The sequence below is a fragment of the Dendrobates tinctorius genome, unplaced genomic scaffold (genome assembly GCF_039654945.1).
Source record: "Dendrobates tinctorius isolate UK_male_01 unplaced genomic scaffold, ASM3965494v1 ptg000058l, whole genome shotgun sequence".
Lineage (NCBI taxonomy): Eukaryota > Metazoa > Chordata > Amphibia > Anura > Dendrobatidae > Dendrobates > Dendrobates tinctorius.
In genome coordinates, this window is record NW_027361726.1 from 23583424 (window position 1) to 23604460 (window position 21037).

At 45.6% G+C, this 21037-nt stretch overlaps 1 protein-coding gene across 3 annotated transcripts in view; it reads left to right on the forward strand.

Moving 5' to 3' along the window:
* The window catches only part of TTC7B (tetratricopeptide repeat domain 7B), a 111242-nt gene that overhangs the window by 28291 nt on the left and 61914 nt on the right, over nt 1-21037 (forward strand). For all 3 annotated transcript variants that reach the window (XM_073578180.1, XM_073578178.1, XM_073578179.1), the window contains exon 2: nt 2818-2972. In XM_073578180.1, the coding sequence (XP_073434281.1) occupies nt 2818-2972 (155 nt within the window). The remainder of the gene's footprint in view (nt 1-2817; nt 2973-21037) is intronic.

A 21037-nucleotide genomic window follows, 5' to 3' on the forward strand; every position in this document is an offset into this window, starting at 1 on the left:
AGTACTAGAAATGAACATTTTATTTACAATTATTTAATCTGTCCAATTACTTTTGGTCCCTTTAAAAACAGGGTGGCACATGTTAAGGAGCTGAAACTCCTAAACCCTTCATCCAATTTTAATGTGGATACCATCAAATGAAAGCTGAAAGTCTGAACTTCAACTGCATCTGAATTGTTTTGTTTAAAATTCATTGTGGTAATGTCTAGAACCAAAATTAGAAAAATGTTGTCTCTGTCCAAATATATATGGACCTAACTGTATACAGAGCGCTATAGTGAATACAGTGCCTTGAAAAACTCTTGATACCCCATGATGTTATGCACGTTACACCCACAGAGTTAGGTGTATTTTATTGAGGGTTTATGTCACACCAGCACAGAGTAACATGTATTTGTGAAGTGTGAAGGAAATGATACGAAGTTTACTAAATTTAAAAAAAAATATATAAACCTGAACATTGTGAGGTGCATTTGTATTCAGCCCCCTATAGTCTGATTCACCTAAGTAAAATCCTGTGTGACTAATCACCTCAGATGTCACATAATTAGTACATTATGTTCACCTGGGTGTGATTTCTTCTCAGTATAACTACAGCTGTGAAAGCCTCAGAGGTTGATGTGAGAATTTTAGAGATTAAACAGCATTATGAAAATAATTGAGCTCACCAGACAGGTCAGGGATAAAGCTGTGGGTAAAAGTAAAGTAGCCCAGCTGCAAACCTACCAAAACATGGCTGTCAGGCAGATCTCACCAGCGACATCGCTGGGGACGGGGATCGCTACTTACCTGTCAGACGCGGCGATCCTACGTCCTCCCGCCCGGCTCCACGCGTCGCTCGTCGGCGCCACAGGAAGCCCCAGCAGGAAGTGGCCGACGAGGAATGGTCCAGGAGCTTCTCGAGCGATCAGCGATAACCAGTGGGGGAGCCGGTCGGAGGTAAGTATCACATGCAGCGATATCGCTAGCAATATCGCTGCAACGTCACAAAATTGGTGACTTTACAGCGATATTGCTAGCGATATTGCAGTGTGTAACGGGGGCTTTAGTCGTATACTCCACAAATCTGGTCTTTATGGCATAGCGGCAAGAAGAAAGACATTTGTAAAAGCCATAAAAATTCCCATGTTGGTGACACAGGAAGCATGTGGAAGAAGGGGCTCTGGTCAGATGAAACCAAAGAGAAATTTTGGGGGCTAAATGTAAAATGCTATGGGTGGCGGATAAACAACACTGCACATCAATAGAAAAACACCATCCCCACCGTTACACATGGTTATGGCAGCATCATGCTTTTGGGAGTCTTCTCTTCAGTAGGGGCAGGGAAGATGGTAAGAGGTGACAGAAAGATGGATGGAGCTAAATATAAGGCAATCCTGGAGGAAAACCTGTTAACCCCTTAATGACCGGAGCTTTTTTCGGTTTTGCGTTTTTGTTTTTCGCTCCCCTTCTTCCATAACTTTTTTTATTTTTCCGTCAATATGGCCATGTGAGGGCTTATTACGAGTTGTAATTTTGAACGACATAATTGGTTTTAGCATGTCTTGTACTCGAAAATGGGAAAAAAAAATTCCAAGTGCGGTGAAATTGCAAAAAAAAGTGCAATCCCACACTGTTTTTTTTGGCTTTTTGCTAGGTTCACTAAATGCTAAAACTTTTTTATTTTTTTATATTTTTAAACTATTTTTTTTTACTTTTGGCATGCTTTAATATTCTCCATGGGAGACTAAAAACTGCCATAGCTTGATTGCCTCTGCTACATAAAGGCGAAGCTCAGATCGCCGCCTGTATGTAGTAGAATTACTGCATTGTTATGAGCACCGACCAATCCGGCATCGACAACCATAGAGGTCTCAAGGAGACCTCTGGTTGTTATGCCGACATACCGGTGACCCCCAATCACATGACGGGGGTCAGCGGTGCGCATATATCCGGCCCTATGGCCGGAACGCGTGTTAAATGCCGCTGTCAGCGTTTGAAAGTGGCATTTTAGCTAGTTAATAGGCGCGGGTGGATCGCGATTCCACCCGTGCCTATTGTGGGCACATGTCAGCTGTTCAAAGTTGCTGGGGTGGGGAGGGGGTGCTGCCATTGGACGTACTATTCCGGCCGATGGCAGAAAGAGGTTAAAGGCTGCAGAAGACTTGAGACTGGGGCGTAGGTTCACCTTCCAGCAGGATAACAACCCTAAGCATCCTGATGAGCCTCAATAGAAGCGTTAAGATCAGAGCTAATTCATGGATGTGAATGGCCCAGTCACCGTCCAGTCCCAAATCTCAGAGAATCTGTGACAAGACATTTACTGATTACAGACGTCTCCATCCAATCTCACTGAGTGAGAGCGAGTGTGCAAAAGAGAAGGGGCAAAATGTCCCCTCTAGATCTGCAAAGCTGGAGAGACAGACACCAAAAGAGATTCCTGCAACAGGAATTATAGTAAAAGGTGGTCCTACAAAGTACTGACTCAGGGGGGGGGCTGAAAACAAATGTACAGCACAATTGTCAGATTTATACTTTTAAAGTAAACCAGAAAACTTTGTATCATTTCCTTTACACATCACAAATACTCGCTACTTTGTGTTGGTATCGCATAAAAGTCTAATAAATACATTGAATTTTGTCGGTGTAACATGAAAAAATGTGGAAAAGGTCAGAGGGTATGAAGACTCTTTCAAGGCACTGTATACACTTTCTATATACAGTACATTAAAATATACCCCTATATACAGAACACTATATTATATATTGCCCCCTATATACAGCACATACCGCTATAGTACATACACTATGTACATTAGTCTCCCTCCTGCCCTACAGATGACATGGCTGAACTGCTTCTTGGAGAAGCCAAGCTCGAGCAGTACCTGAAGGAAAATCCCTTGAAGCAAGGAGCCAGTCCTCGGGGACCGCGACCAAAGTTGACAGACGTCCGCAAGCATCTGACTGCAGCACTGGACAGAGGAAACCTGAAGGTACAGATATCAGCTACATATAATTATACAGTTATTATGTATCAAATGAGTGTTTTATGGAGAGCTGTGAGGGTCAGGCTTATATCTATCTCATCGGAGCTTCAGGGCTGCTTGTTCGCCTTCCCCATGGTTTACACTGCAACTCTGCTTACTGATCCTGAGTTACAACCTGTATTATCCTCCAGAGCTGCACTCACTATTCTGCGGGTGCAGTCACTGTGTACATACATTACATTACTGATCCTGTACTGATCCTGAGTTACCTCCTGTATTATACCTCAGAGCTGCACTCACTATTTATGTGTACAATACCGTACATTACATTACTGATGCATGTCAGGAAGTCTCTCAGGTCAGTGTGCAGTGCTGACAGCTTCTATGGCATGCATATGCTGATTCCTCTGCATGCTATAGAAGCGATCAGTCTACAAAAAATGATTGACCCATAGTGAGACAAAGTCTAAAAGTCAGAATAAAGTTAAAAAAAAAAAAAAAAAAAGAAATTAAATTGTAATATATACATACACACAGTACAGACCAAACGTTTGGACACACCTTCTCATTCAAAGAGTTTTCTTTATTTTCATGGCTATGAAAATTGTAGATTCACTCTGAAGGCATCAAAACTATGAATTAACACAATTATATAATTAACAAAAAAGTGTGAAACAACTGAAAATATGTCTTATATTCTAGGTTCTTCAAAGTAGCCACCTTTTGCTTTGATTACTGCTTTACACACTCTAGGCATTCTCTTGATGAGCTTCAAGAGGTAGTCACCGGAAATGGTCTTCCAACAGTCTTGAAGGAGTTCCCAGAGATGCTAAGCAGAGTGAATCTACAATTTTCATAGTCATGAAAATAAAGAAAACTCTTTGAATGAGATGTGTCCAAACTTTTGGTCTGTACTGTATGTACACTGTGTTCCAAATTATTATGCAAATGATATTTTTCTATGATTTTCCTAAATAGTCGGTACAAATGACAGTCAGTCTAATAAAGGTCATCACCCGTTAGAGTATACATCAAATTGTATTGAAGAAACCTCTCAATGATAACAGTATAATCTCCAAAATGAATAAAAACTCAAATTGCACTGTTCCGAATTATTAGGCACATTAGAATTTCTAAACATTTGATATGTTTTAAAGAACTGAAAATGCTCATTTGTGGAATTTGCAGCATTAGGAGGTCACATTCACTGAACAAAAAAGCTATTTAACTTCAAAACATTCCTAACAGGCCAAGTTACATGTTAACATAGGAACCCTTCTTTGATATCACCTTCACAATTCACCTTCATAATTCTTGCATCCATTGAACTTGTGAGTTTTTGGAGAGTTTCTGCTTGTATTTCTTTGCATGAAGTCAGAATAGCCTCCCAGAGCTGCTGTTTTGATGTGAACTGCCTCCCACCCTCATAGATCTTTTGCTTGATGATACTCCAAAGGTTCTCTATAGGGTTGAGGTCAGGGGAAGATGGTGGCCACACCATGAGTTTATCTCCTTTTATGCCCATAGCAGCCAATGACTCAGAGGTATTCTTTGCAGCATGAGATGGTGCATTGTCATGCATGAAGATGATTTTGCTCCTGAAGGCACGTTTCTGCTTTTTATACCATGGAAGACAGCTGTCAGTCAGAAACTCTATATACTTTGCAGAGGTCATTTTCACACCTTCAGGAACCTTAAAGAGCCCTACCAGCTGTTTCCCCATGATTCCGGCCCAAAACATGACTCCTCCACCTCCTTGCTGACGTCGCAGCCTTGTTGGGACATAGTGGCCATCCACCAACCATCCACTACTCCATCCATCTGGACCATCCAGGGTTGCTCGACACTCATCAGTAAACAAGACTGTTTGAAAATTAGTCTTCATGTATGTCTGGGCCCACTGCAACCATTTCTGCTTGTGAACACTGTTTAGGGGTGGCCAAATAGCAGATTTATGCACCACAGCAAGCCTTTGAAGGATCCTACACCTTGAGGCTCGAGGGACTCCAGAGGCACCAGCAGCTTTAAATATGTTTGCTGGTTTGTAATGGCTTTTTAGCAGCCACTCTCTTAATCCGATGAACTTGCCTGGCAAAACCTTCCTCATTCTGCCTTTGTCAGCACAACATGTCTGTGCTCAGAATCAACCACAAATCTCTTAACAGTACGATGATCACGTTTAAGTTTTTGGGAAATATCTAATGTTTTCATCTCTTGACCAAGGCATTGCACTATTTGATGCTTTTCAGCAGCAGAGAGATCCTTTTTCTTTCCTAAATTCCTTGAAACCTGTGCCCTGCTTAATAATGTGGAACATCATTCTTAAGCTGTTTTCCTTTAATTGAGCTCATCTTGTAAACTAATTATCACAGGCGTTTGAGATTGATTTCAGTGATCCAAAGAGCCCTGATACACAATACCATCTATGAGTTTATTTGAAAAACAAAAAATTACATCTTTAGGACACTTAAATCCAATTTGCATAATAATTTGGAACACAGTGTATGTGTGTGTGTGTGTGTGTGTGTGTATATATATATATATATATATATATATATATATATATATATATATATATATATATATATATATATATATACATATACATATACATACACTAGCTGAAGAGCCCGGCGCTGCCCGGGCATAGTAACTAACTACGGTTAGCTATAACAAATTGTAATGAATATATATATATATATATATATATATATATGTATACATATATATTGTGGTGTAGTTACCACTATGTCAGCTAGGGGGCGCTGTGTGGGTGTCCCAGGACGGGTGTACAGGCACATTCAGTGTGGTAACAGGAGCAGGGTCCTAAATGACCATTATGGGTCTCAAGGTGGGTGGCCTTGGGATGCAGGCTCCAGGGTGTATTGATCAGCAGAGGTACTGCTGATCTTTCTGTTACACTGTGTCAGGGAAGCCTGTGTGTGTCTATACAACCTTTAGTGATGTCATAGCCATGTGATCACCTGTGGGTGTGGTTACAGGGCTATGTAATTGAGGTGTTTGGCACATGTGAGAGAGTGGAGGGAGTCTGTCAGAGTGTGGACAGACTTCCATGTGTCCAGGTGGGACACTACAGAGAGTGGTCTGTGTTCCAAGGAAGGAGAAGCCTTCCTGTGTCTGCGGCTGCAGATAGAGCGCTGCTCTGGACATTGCCCTGGCCTATGTATATTAGTTGTATATGGGGAGGACTACACCTCCCAGCATGTGCAGAGACTCTCGGTCCGAGTCTGAAGCCACGGACGTTTATGTTCTTTTGTGCCTAAGCTAGAGGCTATTTGGGTGATATGCTGAGTTATGGTTTATGGAGCAAATAAACCTCATGAACTTTGGGAAGAACCTGCCTCATGATTGTCTCCCGCTGCACCTGAGCGAGTCACATCCCTACAATTGGTGACAGACTGCGGGCAGCGATTCCCAGAAGCACGTGTGGCAGCGCTGGCGATTCTGAGCCAGGAGAGCAGACTGTCTGACAACCGTGAGTAATACTGACCGAGGTCAGAGAAAGTGACTGTGTTAATATTTGTGTGATACCTCTGAGGAGAAGAGGCGTCCAGGAACCTGTGTGGCCAACACAGGTAACAGACAGGAGTATGTGTTGCACTGACCAGGGTCAGTGAGAGACTGTGTCCCTGGAGGGGTCAGTGAGCAAGGTCCTGGAGGGTCAGTGTTGGGAAGAGCCCTGAAGCACGTGCTATGACCTTGGACCTGGTGAGGCGCGAGCGTTGGGCAGTCTCAGGTGGAGACGGATGTCCTGAAGAGCACTCACTGAGCCCCTGGACCTGGTGAGACCGGTGTGTTGGGAAACCCTGGGAGGAGGGCTGCTCCCTGAATAGCACCCGGTGTGCGCCTGTGTGTTGGACGGTCTCAGGCGGAGACGGTACGTCCTGAGTGGCACACGAACAGGACATGTGAGAGACTGTGCATGTGTTTTTGTTTTTTTCTTTTCCTCTGCAAAACCTGAAGGTGCTTGCTGTGGCTCAGTGGGGTCACGAAGGTCTCGCAGCACAGGGTCCTGGTGTTTTTCCTTTTTTGAGATCTGCCCTGGGAGCATTGGTAGCAGACGCTGTCTGTCTACGCCATCCTGCTGCAGCTTTATGGCATGTGACTAAGCGGATACAGTAGTTGTGGCTTTACACAACTATGGAGGGTGAGTACCCTGTATCATTGCTTCATAACCCATTATACCTGCACTGGTAAGGCCCTATGGGCGCGCTTTTGTGGTTTTTATCTTTGAGGGTGACAAGCGGTTTCCGGTAACCCAGCGGGGTTAAGAAGGGGACAAGCGGCTTCTGGTGGATCGGTGGGTCCACGAAGATGGCGCAGCAGGAGCTGCAGTGACACCAGCCGCTGTGTGTGTGTGAACAGCAGCCGGAGGTGCCAGTGATCAGTGACAGCAGGAGCTATGGTGGTGCCAACAAAGACTTGTGTGGTATCGTTAAAAGACAAACTGTACTGTGTGAACTGTGGCATAAGAAGTTCTGCAGAACGGACATGGGGAAATCCCAAAAGGGGGCGGTGACCCAAAAGGGAGTGGTAACCAAAAAAGGGTGGAGTCCCAAAAGGGGCGGTGACCAAAATTGGAGTGGTAACCAAAAAAGGGGTGGATTCACAAAAGGGGGCGGTGACCCAAATTGGAGTGGTAACCCAAAAAGGGGTGGAGTCACAAAAGGGGGCGGTGACCCAAATTGGAGTGGCAACCCAAAGTGGGGTGGTGGTCCAGAAAGTGGCCAAGTGTGAAGAAGTGACAGCACTGGGTGACTCAGTAGGTATGTCTGGAGTACCGCAGTGTATGTGCAGGTCTTTTTCAGAATGTGGAATATCCTTTCCAGGTAGTAATGATGGGCCACAGATTTGTACAGTGATGCTGCACCGGGAAGGAGCCTTTGGTCGGCTGGACTCAGAGAGTCAGGTGACTCTGACAGGAACGCCTCTCGTTTTCTCTCTGACCGAGAAAAACGTCAGGGTTCGCTGTAAACACGGGGTCACGGTGAACTACGCAGTAGTGTTTGAGGGGACCAAAGGTGGTGAGTGCCAAGGTAGAGGGATACCACGGGACTTAGTCTATGCCTGGGAGAGGGGCCGGGACTTTCTTTTGTTTGATGACGTTTGGTCTGACGATGGAGATGCTTCGACTGTGGGACAAGCAGACACTGAGACAGTGACGGCTCCTGACATGGACAGGTCAGAGGTAGAACTGACCAGAGGAAGAAGTACATCTGCCCAACTGACGGACCTGACGTCTCGTGATAAGACAGATGGTGGGCTGGGAGATGAGACGACTGGACTAGACACATTGGTGCTGGACGGTAACTGGAGGGTTCACTCGACTGGGGTGACTGACCCAGTGGTACCCTTTAACGATATAATTAAAGAGGTAGTAGTGAGACACGTGATGGACAAAAGAGAGCAGGATCGTGAGATACAGCTGATAAAGGAGACTGTAACAGAACATGTCGAACGGGAAAGAGTCCTAAGGCAAGCAGCTGAGCACAGAGTGGATGAGCTGGAGAAGGAAGTCTCTGAGCTCAGAGGTCACCTGTCAGCGTGTAAAACCATGAACAACATCTTCCTGTTGGAAGATATGTAGGTGCTCAGAGAGGCCCAAAAGAAGCATCAACAGGAGATTCTCAGAAGAGAGGATGAGCGTCGCTACCTGGCAGAGGAGAAAGATAAAGTTCTGCAAGAACTCAGTGGAGTAGTAAAAGGTCTTCTGCAGGAGAAGTGGAGGGGCGAAGACGTACAGCGGCCTTGCCCGACTGATAGCAAGGCAGAACTGCCAAAGGCCATCTTGGAAAAGGGTCCTGAAGACTGTAAATCTCAGGAAGATGGTGAACCAAGAGCTGCACAAGACAGTCACCCGGTCTTGGCAGATACCTTGAGGGAAGTGTCCGTGGGGAACCCAGAGCCATCTGTCCAGGATGAGAGCAAGTCCATGACCTTCAAGTGTGTGATGGAGGTACCCGAAGACGTGCGAGAAGCGTGTGCCAGCGAAGGTGTGCATGAGACCTTTAAAAAGGCAGTAAAGGCCTATAGTGTGAGCTGGGCACCAGAAACAGACCAGTTGGTGATACTGGCAGAAACGGAAGACACAGAGAGAAGGGTGGCTGTCCTGAAGGAGATGCACCTACAATGTCTCCGCACGAAACAGATGCTCGTGAAGCGTAATTGGAAAGCCGCTCGACGTCTGGAGCTTGCAAGGGAAGCGCAAAATCGGCTGGGCTTTGTGGAAGACATAATTCCGGTGCCCAGAAATCTGGTGGGGAAAGTCGTTGGCAGACTTGGAAAGGTGATGCAGGAGATGGTGAATCGATCCTGTGTGAAGAGAGTGAGGATCCCACCTGCTGGTGAAATCCAAGTCGTTATTGAAGATGACATGGTTCCTGTCATTGTGGTTGGTTCGGTGGAAAGCATTGGGAAGCTTCGCATGCTCCTGGAATATCGGGTAGCGTACCTGAAGGAGATTGAGCAGCTAAGACAGGATCGACTGCAGATGAATGAGCAGATAGAGAACGTCAGGTGGCGTCCCCCTCCAACCCAAGGTGTAAGGACCAGAAGGGATCCTCCAAGGAATGAAAGGACAGGTAGTCGAAGGCAAGAACGTCGAGAGTCCGCAAGTGGCCGTTCTAATCTTAGTAACATAGGCACGAGACTCGGTGGTGGACATAGCGACAGAGGGTCAGACTCAGACCAGCCAGTTGGCCCAGCTGGACGTGGGACTTATGACCGTGCGAACTGGGAGAGCCAGCCAGTGAGAGAAAGGTCGCGTGATGAAGCACACTGCAGACAGGTGGAGACTAAAGAGTGTCTGGTCACACTGACGGACGTTGACGGGAAGGCCAAAGCCCAAGGCCGAGATACTGACCGCTGGGGGCAGGGGAGGCCTAACGTAAATATGCAGTATGACTACCGAAACAGACGGAGATGGTCCTCCCGACTGGTAGGGCAAGGTGACATGGGTGCCAGGTCTCAAGATCCCTGGGTGATGTCATGTGTTCAACCCCACAAGTTTGAACAGAGGGGGGAGGTATGTGGTGTAGTTACCACTATGTCAGCTAGGGGGCGCTGTGTGGGTGTCCCAGGACGGGTGTACAGGCACATTCAGTGTGGTAACAGGAGCAGGGTCCTAAATGACCATTATGGGTCTCAAGGTGGGTGGCCTTGGGATGCAGGCTCCAGGGTGTATTGATCAGCAGAGGTACTGCTGATCTTTCTGTTACACTGTGTCAGGGAAGCCTGTGTGTGTCTATACAACCTTTAGTGATGTCATAGCCATGTGATCACCTGTGGGTGTGGTTACAGGGCTATGTAATTGAGGTGTTTGGCACATGTGAGAGAGTGGAGGGAGTCTGTCAGAGTGTGGACAGACTTCCATGTGTCCAGGTGGGACACTACAGAGAGTGGTCTGTGTTCCAAGGAAGGAGAAGCCTTCCTGTGTCTGCGGCTGCAGATAGAGCTCTGCTCTGGACATTGCCCTGGCCTATGTATATTAGTTGTATATGGGGAGGACTACACCTCCCAGCATGTGCAGAGACTCTCGGTCCGAGTCTGAAGCCACGGACGTTTATGTTCTTTTGTGCCTAAGCTAGAGGCTATTTTGGTGATATGCTGAGTTATGGTTTATGGAGCAAATAAACCTCATGAACTTTGGGAAGAACCTGCCTCATGATTGTCTTCCGCTGCACCTGAGCGAGTCACATCCCTACTATATATATATATATATATATATATATATATATATCTGAGTGTAGAGCCCCGTCCATTCCGCATAGCCACATTCTCTATAATATCCCACATCAGCCAGAGCTACTGGACTAATACCCTTAATGTCCCACATCATTCCGTCAGCCAGAGCCACTGGACTACTACCCCTAATATCCCACATCATCCCGTCAGCCAGAGCCACCGGACTACTACCCATAATATCCCACATCATCCCGTCAGCCAGAGCCACTGGACTACTACCCATAATATCCCACATCATCCCATCAGCCAGAGCCACCGGACAACTACCACTAATATCCCATCAGCCTGGAGTCAGAACCAGAGCGCTGAGTGGAACGATCCTAACTTCCATACTGGGGATCCCTTTAAGAGAGGCCTGGCGCTGAGTGGATTTGCCCTGACTTCCATACCAATGATCCCTTTAATTGAAGCCTGGGGTGAGAATCAGAGCGCTGAGGGATTTACCCTAACTTCCATACCGGAGATCCCTTTAAGAGAGGCCTGGGGTCAGTACCAAAGCGCAGAGTAGATTTTCCCTCACTTCTGTACCGAGGATCCCTTTAAGAGGGGACTGGGTCAGTACCAGAGCGCTGAGAGGATTTGCCCTAACTTCCTTACCGGGAATCCCTTTAAGAGAGCCTGGGATTAGAACCAGAGCGCCGAGTGTATTTGCCCTGACTTGCATAACAGTGATCACTTTAATAGAACCCTGGGGTCAGAATCAGAGTGCCCGAGGGATTTGCCCTAACTTCCATACAGGAGATTCCTTTAAGAGAGCCTGGGGTCAGTACCAGAGCATTTGAAGGCAATTGCCCTGACTTCCATACCGGGGATCCCTTTAAGAGAGGCCTGGGGTCAGAATTAAAGCGCTGGATGGATTTGCCCTGACTTCCATATCGGAGATCCCTTTAAGAAGGGCCGGGGGTCAGTACCAAAGCGCAGAGTGGATTTGCCCTAAATTCCATACCAATGATCCCTTTAAGAGACCCTGGGGTCAGACCCACAGAGCTGAGTGGAACGGTCCTAACTTCCATACCGGGGATCCCTTTAAGAGAGGCCTGGGGTCAAAACCAAAGCGCTGGATGGATTTGCTCTGACTTCCATACCAATGATCCCTTTAAGAGGGAAGATGTGCCTAGGGCATGGAGGATGTGTATATAGGGGGGGAGATTCATTTCTGTCATGTGCTCACTGCTCCTTTAAGGGCGGCAGACAATGGCTGGGAGCTTATGTTTCCGGGGATGCTAGATTTCTCCCACCATGTCAGTGTCTGCTGAGGTGTTGTCAAGTGGAAAAACTGTTGGTCATAGCAACCAATCATAGCTCAGCTTCTTTTAACCAGCCCTGGTGAAATAAGAGATGCTTAGTGATTGTCTGCAAGGAAAAGGAAAACTGTTGCTCATAGCAACCAATCACAGCTCAGCTTCTTTTGAACAGCTCTGGTGAAATGAAAGATGCTTTGTGATTGGTTGGTGATACACACACATATATATATATATATATATATATATATATATATATATATATATATATATATATATATATATATACTCACTGGCCACTTTATTAGGTACACCTGTCCAACTGTGTGTTAAAACTTAATTTCTAATCAGCCAATCACATGGCGGCAACTCAGTGCATTTAGGCATGTAGACATGGTCAAGACAATCTCCTGCAGTTCAAACTGAGCATCAGTATGGGGAAGAAAGGTGATTTGAGTGCCTTTGAACGTGGCATGATTGTTGGTGCCAGAAGGGCTGGTCTGAGTATTTCAGAAACTGCTGATCTACTGGGATTTTCACGCACAACCATCTCTAGGGTTTACAGAGAATGGTCCGAAAAAGAAAAAAAATCCAGTGAGCGGCAGTTCTGTGGCCGGAAATGCCTTGTTGATGCCAGAGGTCAGAGGAGAATGGGCATACTGGTTCGAGCTGATAGAGAGGCAACAGTGACTCAAATTGCCACCCGTTACAACCAAGGTAGGCAGAAGAGCATCTCTGAACGCACAGTGCGTCGAACTTTGAGGCAGATGGGCTACAGCAGCAGAAGACCACACTGGGTACCACTCCTCTCAGCTGAGAACAGGAAACTGAGGCTACAATTTGCACAAGCTCATCGAAATTGGACAGTAGAAGATTGGAAAAACGTTGCCTGGTCTGATGAGTCTCGATTTCTGCTGCGACATTCGGATGGTAGGGTCAGAATTTGGCGTAAACAACATGAAAGCATGGATCCATCCAGCCTTGTATCAACGGTTCAGGCTGGTGGTGGTGGTGTCATGGTGTGGGGAATTTTTTCTTGGCACTCTTTGGGCCCCTTGGTACCAATTGAGCATCGTTGCAACGCCACAGCCTACCTGAGTATTGTTGCTGACCATGTCCATCCCTTTATGACCACAATGTACCCAACATCTGATGGCTACTTTCAGCAGGATAATGCGCCATGTCATAAAGCTCGAATCATCTCAGATTGGTTTCTTGAACATGACAATGAGTTCACTGTACTCAAATGGCCTCCTCAGTCACCAGATCTCAATCCAATAGAGCATTTTTGGGATGTGGTGGAACGGGAGATTCGCATCAGGGATGTGCAGCCGACAAATCTGCGCCAACTGTGTGATGCCATCATGTCAATATGGTCCAAAATCTCTGAGGAATGCTTCCAGCACCTTGTTGAATCTCTGCCACGAAGAATTGAGGCAGTTCTGAAGGCAAAAGGGGGTCCAACCCGTTACTAGCATGGTGTACCTAATAAAGTGGCCAGTGAGTGTATATACAGTGGGGAAAAAAAAGTATTTAGCCAGTCAGCAATAGTGCAAGTTCCACCACTTAAAAAGATGAGAGGCGTCTGTAATTTACATCATAGGTAGACCTCAACTATGGGAGACAAACTGAGAAAAAAAAATCCAGAAAATCACATTGTCTGTTTTTTTTTCATTTTATTTGCATATTATGGTGGAAAATAAGTATTTGGTCAGAAACAAAATTTCATCTCAATACTTTGTGATATATCCTTTGTTGGCAATGACAGAGGTCAAACGTTTTCTGTAAGTCTTCACAAGGTTGCCACACACTGTTGTTGGTATGTTGGCCCATTCCTCCATGCAGATCTCCTCTAGAGCAGTGATGTTTTTGGCTTTTTGCTTGGCAACACGGACTTTCAACTCCCTCCAAAGGTTTTCTATAGGGTTGAGATCTGGAGACTGGCTAGGCCACTCCAGGACCTTGAAATGCTTCTTACGAAGCCACTCCTTCGTTGCCCTGGCGGTGTGCTTTGGATCATTGTCATGTTGAAAGACCCAGCCACGTTTCATCTTCAATGCCCTTGCTGATGGAAGGAGGTTTGCACTCAAAATCTCACGATACATGGCCCCATTCATTCTTTCATGTACCCGGATCAGTCGTCCTGGCCCCTTTGCAGAGAAACAGCCCCAAAGCATGATGTTTCCACCACCATGCTTTACAGTAGGTATGGTGTTTGATGGATGCAACTCAGTATTCTTTTTCCTCCAAACACGACAAGTTGTGTTTCTACCAAACAGTTCCAGTTTGGTTTCATCAGACCATAGGACATTCTCCCAAAACTCCTCTGGATCATCCAAATGCTCTCTAGCAAACTTCAGACGGGCCCGGACATGTACAGGCTTAAGCAGTGGGACACGTCTGGCACTGCAGGATCTGAGTCCATGGTGGCGTAGTGTGTTACTTATGGTAGGCCTTGTTACATTGGTCCCAGCTCTCTGCAGTTCATTCACTAGGTCCCCCCGTGTGGTTCTGGGATTTTTGCTCACCGTTCTTGTGATCATTCTGACCCCACGGGGTGGGATTTTGCGTGGAGCACCAGATCGAGGGAGATTATCAGTGGTCTTGTATGTCTTCCATTTTCTAATTATTGCTCCCACAGTTGATTTCTTCACTCCAAGCTGGTTGGCTATTGCAGATTCAGTCTTCCCAGCCTGGTGCAGGGCTACAATTTTGTTTCTGGTGTCCTTTGACAGCTCTTTGGTCTTCACCATAGTGGAGTTTGGAGTCAGACTGTTTGAGGGTGTGCACATGTGTCTTTTTATACTGATAACAAGTTTAAACAGGTGCCATTACTACAGGTAATGAGTGGAGGAAAGAGGAGACTCTTAAAGAAGAAGTTACAGGTCTGTGAGAGCCAGAAATCTTGATTGCTTGTTTCTGACCAAATACTTATTTTCCACCATAATATGCAAATAAAATGAAAAAAAAACAGACAATGTGATTTTCTGGATTTTTTTTTCTCAGTTTGCCTCCCATAGTTGAGGTCTACCTATGATGTAACTTACAGACGCCTCTCATCTTTTTAAGTGGTGGAACTTGCACTATTGCTGACTGACTAAATACTTTTTTGCCCCACTGTATGTACAGTATATATATATATATATATATATATATATATATATATATATATACTAGCTAAGAACCCGCTCTATGCCCTGGTGGCGAGCATTTTTATTGTTATATGGACTCCCATCCTGGTATGTGCTGCCCCCCTCCTATCCTTGTGTGCCTGGCACCCATCATCCCTATCCTGGTATGCATGGTACCCTCACCCCCCCCCAATCCTGGTAAGCATGGCACCCTATTCCTCATCCTGGTATGCATGGACCCTCACCCCCCTATCCTGGTATCCATGGCCCCCTCACCCCCCCAATCCTCGTATGCATGGTCCCCTCACCCCCCAATCCTGTTATGCATGGTCCCCTCACCCCCCCTATGCTGGTATGCATGGTCCCCTCACCCCCCCAATCCTGGTATGCATGGTCCTCTCACCCCCCTATCCTGGTATGCATGGTCCCCTCTCTCCCCTTTTGTGGTATGTATGGTCCCCTCTCTCCCCTTTTGTGGTATGCATGGTCCCCACACCCTCCTTTCGTGGTATGCATGGTCCCCTCACCCTCCTTTCGTGGTATGCATGGTCCCCTCACCCTCCTTTCGTGGTATGCGTGGTCCCCTCACCCTCCTTTCGTGGTATGCGTGGTCCCCTCACTCTCCTTTCGTGGTAACGTGGCCCTTCACTCCCCTTTCATGGTATGCGTGGTCCACTCACCCTCCTTTCATGGTATGCGTGGTCCCCTCACCCTCCTTTCCTGGTATGCGTGGTACCCTCACCCCCCCAATCCTGGTAAGCATGGCACCCTATTCCTCATCCTGGTATGCATGGACCCTCACCCCCCTATCCTGGTATCCATGGCCCCCTCACCCCCCAATCCTCGTATGCATGGTCCTCTCACCCCCCAATCCTGTTATGCATGGTCCCCTCTCCCCCTTTCCTGGTATGTATGGTCCCCCTCACCTCTATTAAACTACACGCATGCAAAAAAAAAATTTATACTCACCCTTCTTCCCTGTGCTCCAGCGCTGCCTGTCACGTTCTGCTGGAGGCAGGGGGAGGACTGTGGCAGTGCCGGAGTACGCCCATGCCCATAGCGCTGTCCTGCGCCATATTGCTGAAGACACACCGCCATCTCTGACGCCATACACACTCCTCACCACTGGGTGCCTCATTCTGTCTGGAGCCAGACTGCGCAGGCACGTCGCGCTTGCGCAGTCTGTAAAGGCTTCGGACAGAGTGACGCTTAGCCGGTTATATTATAGATACAGGGGTTGGAAAAAATAATGGAAACACCTGAAAACATCAACAAAAGTTAGTTTAATATGGTGTAGGTCCACCTTTTGCGGCGATTACAGGCTCCATTCTCCGAGGTATGGATTCATACAAGGTGTGAATTGTTTCCAAAGGAATTGTAGCCCATTCTTCAGTTAAAACACCCTCCAGTTCTTTGAGCGACGATGGCGGCGGAAATCGACATCTAACTTGAATCTCTAAAATCGACCATAAATGCTCAATAATGTTGCGGTCTGGGGATTGTGGGGGCCAGATGAGATGCTCAACTTCATTACAATGTTCCTCGTGCCATGCTTTAACGATTCTAGCTGTATGAATTGGTGCATTATCAAAGATGAAAGATGGCGTTCCCCTCTGGGAACAGTGCTTGAACCATAGGATGCACTTGGTCGCCCAAAATGCCTAAATAATCTCGGCTGTTAATTCTTCCATGAAGGGATATCATTGGCCCGGCGGATCTCCATGAAATAGCACCCCAGATCATCAACCTCCACCATGTTTTACGGTTGGGAGAAGGAGAAGGCAGTGTGGATGGAATGCTTCTTTCGGCTGTCTCCAAACGTACAGTCGGCCGGAGGTCGGAAATAGGGTAAACGATGATTCGTCTGAGAATATCAAATGTTTTCACTGCTCGAGGGACCAATTCTGGAGGTTTCTACACCACTCTAAACGCTTGGAAACATTTGTCATTGAGAGCAACGGTTTTCTAATTGCAGCTCTTCCATGGAATCCAGATTTGTGCAGCTCCCGACGAACAGTTTTCGTGGAAACTAGGTGTTCATTGAGCTTAGCAGTGATTTTCGGAGGCGTGGTCTTGCGTTTCTCTCTCACAATTCGCTTTAGAGTCCGACAGTCTCTCTCAGTCAACTTCGACTTTCGGCTGGACCTGGTCTTTGCTGCGGACGTTTTTCCTCTTTCAAACGCAGTCATTACTTTGCAGACAGTACCTCTTGACACGCCAAGCATTCGGGGCACTTTCTGTTACACTAGTGCCTGCCATACGAGCACCAGCAATTTGGCCTCTTTGAAAATACGAGAGGTTTTCCATTGGTATCAGGTTCTCATCAATGTTCTTACAATTCTGCAAAACAAACAGTTAATTTATATACACATATCACAAATAATCAACTACAAAACATTACCATATGTTACAGTTTGCATGTTTATAACATGTTCGAAGATTATGATGCCAAAACGTTAGGTGTTTCCATTATTTTGTCCTACCCCTGTATATATATGTGTATAATAAAAAATCAATATATATTCTATCACTAAATTAATATTTGAATGAAAAAAAATCTAAACAATAAAAGTACACATATTTGGTATCGCCACGTCTATAATGACCCGACCTATAAAACTATCCCACTAGTAAACACCTCTAGTGAACACCATTAAAAAAAGGCAAAAAACAATGCTTTATCATTATACCTCTGAACAAAAAGTGGAATAACACGCGATCAAAAATATGGATATAAATAAACTTGGTACCGCTGAAAACGTCATCTTGTCCCACAAAAAACAAGCTCCCCCCCCACACACAACTCCGTCACCGGAATAAAGCGATGCAAAAATAATTATTTTATATATAAAATAGTTTTTATTGTATAAAAGAGCCAAAGCATAAAAAAATGATATAAATGAGGTATTGCTGTAATCGTACTGATCCGAAGAATAAAACTGTTTTATCAATTTTACCACACGTGGAACGGTGTAAACACCCCCCCCCAAAAGAAATTCATGAATTGCTGTTTTTTGTTCATTCTGCCTCCCAAAAATCGGAATAAAAAGCAATCAAAAAATTCCTTGTGCCTGAAAATGGTACCAGTAAAAACATCAACTTGTCCCACAGAAAACAAGGCCTCACATGACTCTGGGCCAAAATATGGAAAATTTATAGCTCTCAAAATGTGGTGATGCAAAAACTATATTTTGCAATAAAAAGCATCTTTAAGTGTGTGACAGCTGCCAAACATAAAAACCCGCTATAACGCCTCTTTCACACGTCCTGATATTTCCAGTACCGGAGATGTCAGTATCTGTGTGTGTAATACTTGAGGCAAACGTGTGGCGTGCGTGTGCCGCATCAGTACCACAAGGACGGGCGCCAGGGAAGAAGCGTTACAGTAAGCGCTGTTCCCTGGCACCGGGTGCTGAACACGGCTCTCATCATTCTCCCCTGCTTGTGCCGATGCATGTCACATGGATGACATCCATGTGTGTTATGCGTATGCATGTGTGCTGGATATTTTGTGGCCCGTGCTGACATTAAAAAAACGGGCATGTCAGCGTGTTTTGCCCACGGACACAAGGTCCGTGGAAGCATGCTGACGTGCACAGGCCCATTCACTTGAATAGGCAAATAGCGCTCCGTTCCTCCTGAGTCTCCGCATGGCTGCCCAATGGTATAAAATTCTGTGACACGCCAATCGTGTCAATATGATCACTGCACCCCCTAGATGAATTCAATGAGAGATTTAGTTCGTAAAATGAGGTCACTAATGGGGGGTTCTGCTGTTTTGGCACCTCATGCGCTCTCCCAGTGGGTCATGGCACCTGCAAACCATAACAGTGAAATCTCGCGCTCCTACCCTTCTGAGCTCTGCCATGTGCCTAAACAGTGGTTTAACCCCACATATAGGGTATCGGTGTACTCAGGACAAATTGCACAATAACTTTTGGGGTCCAATTTCTTCTGTTTCCCTTGGGAAAATAAAAAACTGGGGGCAAAAATCATTTTTGTGGAAAAAATATGACTCTTATTTTTACGGCTCTACGTTATAAACTTCTGTGAAGCGCTTGGGGTCCAATTTCTCCTGTTACCCTTGTTAAAATAAATAAAAATGATCTGAAGTAATTTTTTTGTGAAAAAAAGTTACATGTTCATTTTCTTTTTAAACATTCCAAAAATTTCTGTGAAGCACCTGAAGGGTTAATAAACATCTTAAGGCTATGTGCCCACGATGCGATTTTTAAGCGTTTTTGCAGCGAAAACGTTTAAAAATCGTGTACAAAACGCCCCCCATGCATTCCTATGGCATTCCGCACATGCTGTGCTAATGCTGCGCTTTTTTCTGCGGCGGAAACGCATCGCGGAAAAAATCGCAGCATGCTCATTATTTTGTGCGGAATCGCAAAGAATTGCCGCGATTCCGCACCCATAGGAATGCATGAGAATCGCTTACTTCCCGCATGTGGCTATGCCCACCATGCGGGAAGTTAAGCGTCTCATGTGCGGTTGGTACCCACGGTTTGGAGGAGAGGAGACTGTCCTCCAGGCCCTGGGTACCATACCCCTGTAAAAAAAAAGAATAAAAAATCGGGGTATATTTACCTTCCGACGTCCCGCACTGCATTCCCGGCCTAAGCGTTCCCAGTAATGCCTTGCGGCACGGCCCTGTGATGACGTAGTCTCGCGTGACTCTAGCGAGATCGCTATAGTAATGCGAGACCAACGGCATCACAGGTCTCGCAAGGCATTACTGGGAACGCTGTGGCCCGGGATGGCAGCGCGGGACGTCAACATCGGAAGGTAAATATACCCCGATTTTTTATTTTTTTAACATTTTATCTTTTACTATTGATGCCGCATAGGCAGTAAAAAGCTGCTCACACTTGTCAAACACTATGTTTGATGAGTGTGACCAACCTGTCAATCACTTTCCAAGCGATGCTTCAAATCGCTTGGAAAGTGCTTGAGAAAATCGCGGCAAAATCGCGAACAGAATCGCGGTAAAATCGCGGTGAAATCGCGCGGAAAAAAAAGCTCGATTTCTGGGAAGGAGTCCGGTTTTTAGTGTGCGTTTTAAAACTCTACGTGGGCCCATAGCCTTAATGTGGTTTTGAGCACCTTCAGGGGTGCAGTTTTTAGAATGGTGTCACTTTTGTGTATTTTCTATCATATAGACCCCTCAAAGTGACTTCAAATGTGATGTGGTCCCTAAAAAAAAAAATGGTGTTGTAAAAAAGATAAATAGCTGTTTAACCCCTTAACCCCCAAGGGTGGTTTGCACGTTCATGACCGGGCCAATTTTTACAATTCTGACCACTGTCCCTTTATGAGGTCATAACTCTGAAACGTTTCCATGGATCCCGGTGAATCTGACATTGTTTTCTCATGACATATTGTACTTCATGATAGTGGTAAAATTTCATTCATATAACTTAAGTTTATTTGTGAAAAAAACGGAAATTTGGTGAAAATTTTGATTTTTATGCCCTTAAATCACAGAGATACGGCACACAAAAAACTTAATAAGTAACATTTCCCACATGTTTACTTTACATCAGCACAATTTTGGAACCCAAATTTTTTTTTGTTAGGAAGTTATATGGTTTAAAAGTTGACCAGCAATTTCTCATTTTTGCAACACCATTTTATTTTTACGGATGCCATGTCACGTTTGGAGAGCCCCTGATGTACCTAAACAGTGGAAACCCCCCACAAGTGACCCCATTTTGGAAACTAGACCCCCACAAGGGCTTCACAGAAGTTTATAACGTACAGTGGTACAATTAAAAAAAATCATATTTTGCCACAAAAATGATCTTTTCACCCCCAATTTTTATTTTCCCAAGGGTAACAGGACCCTAAAAGTTATTGTGCAATTTGTCTTGAGTACACTGATACCCCATATGTGGGTGTAAATGACTATTTGGGCGCATGGCAGAGCTCG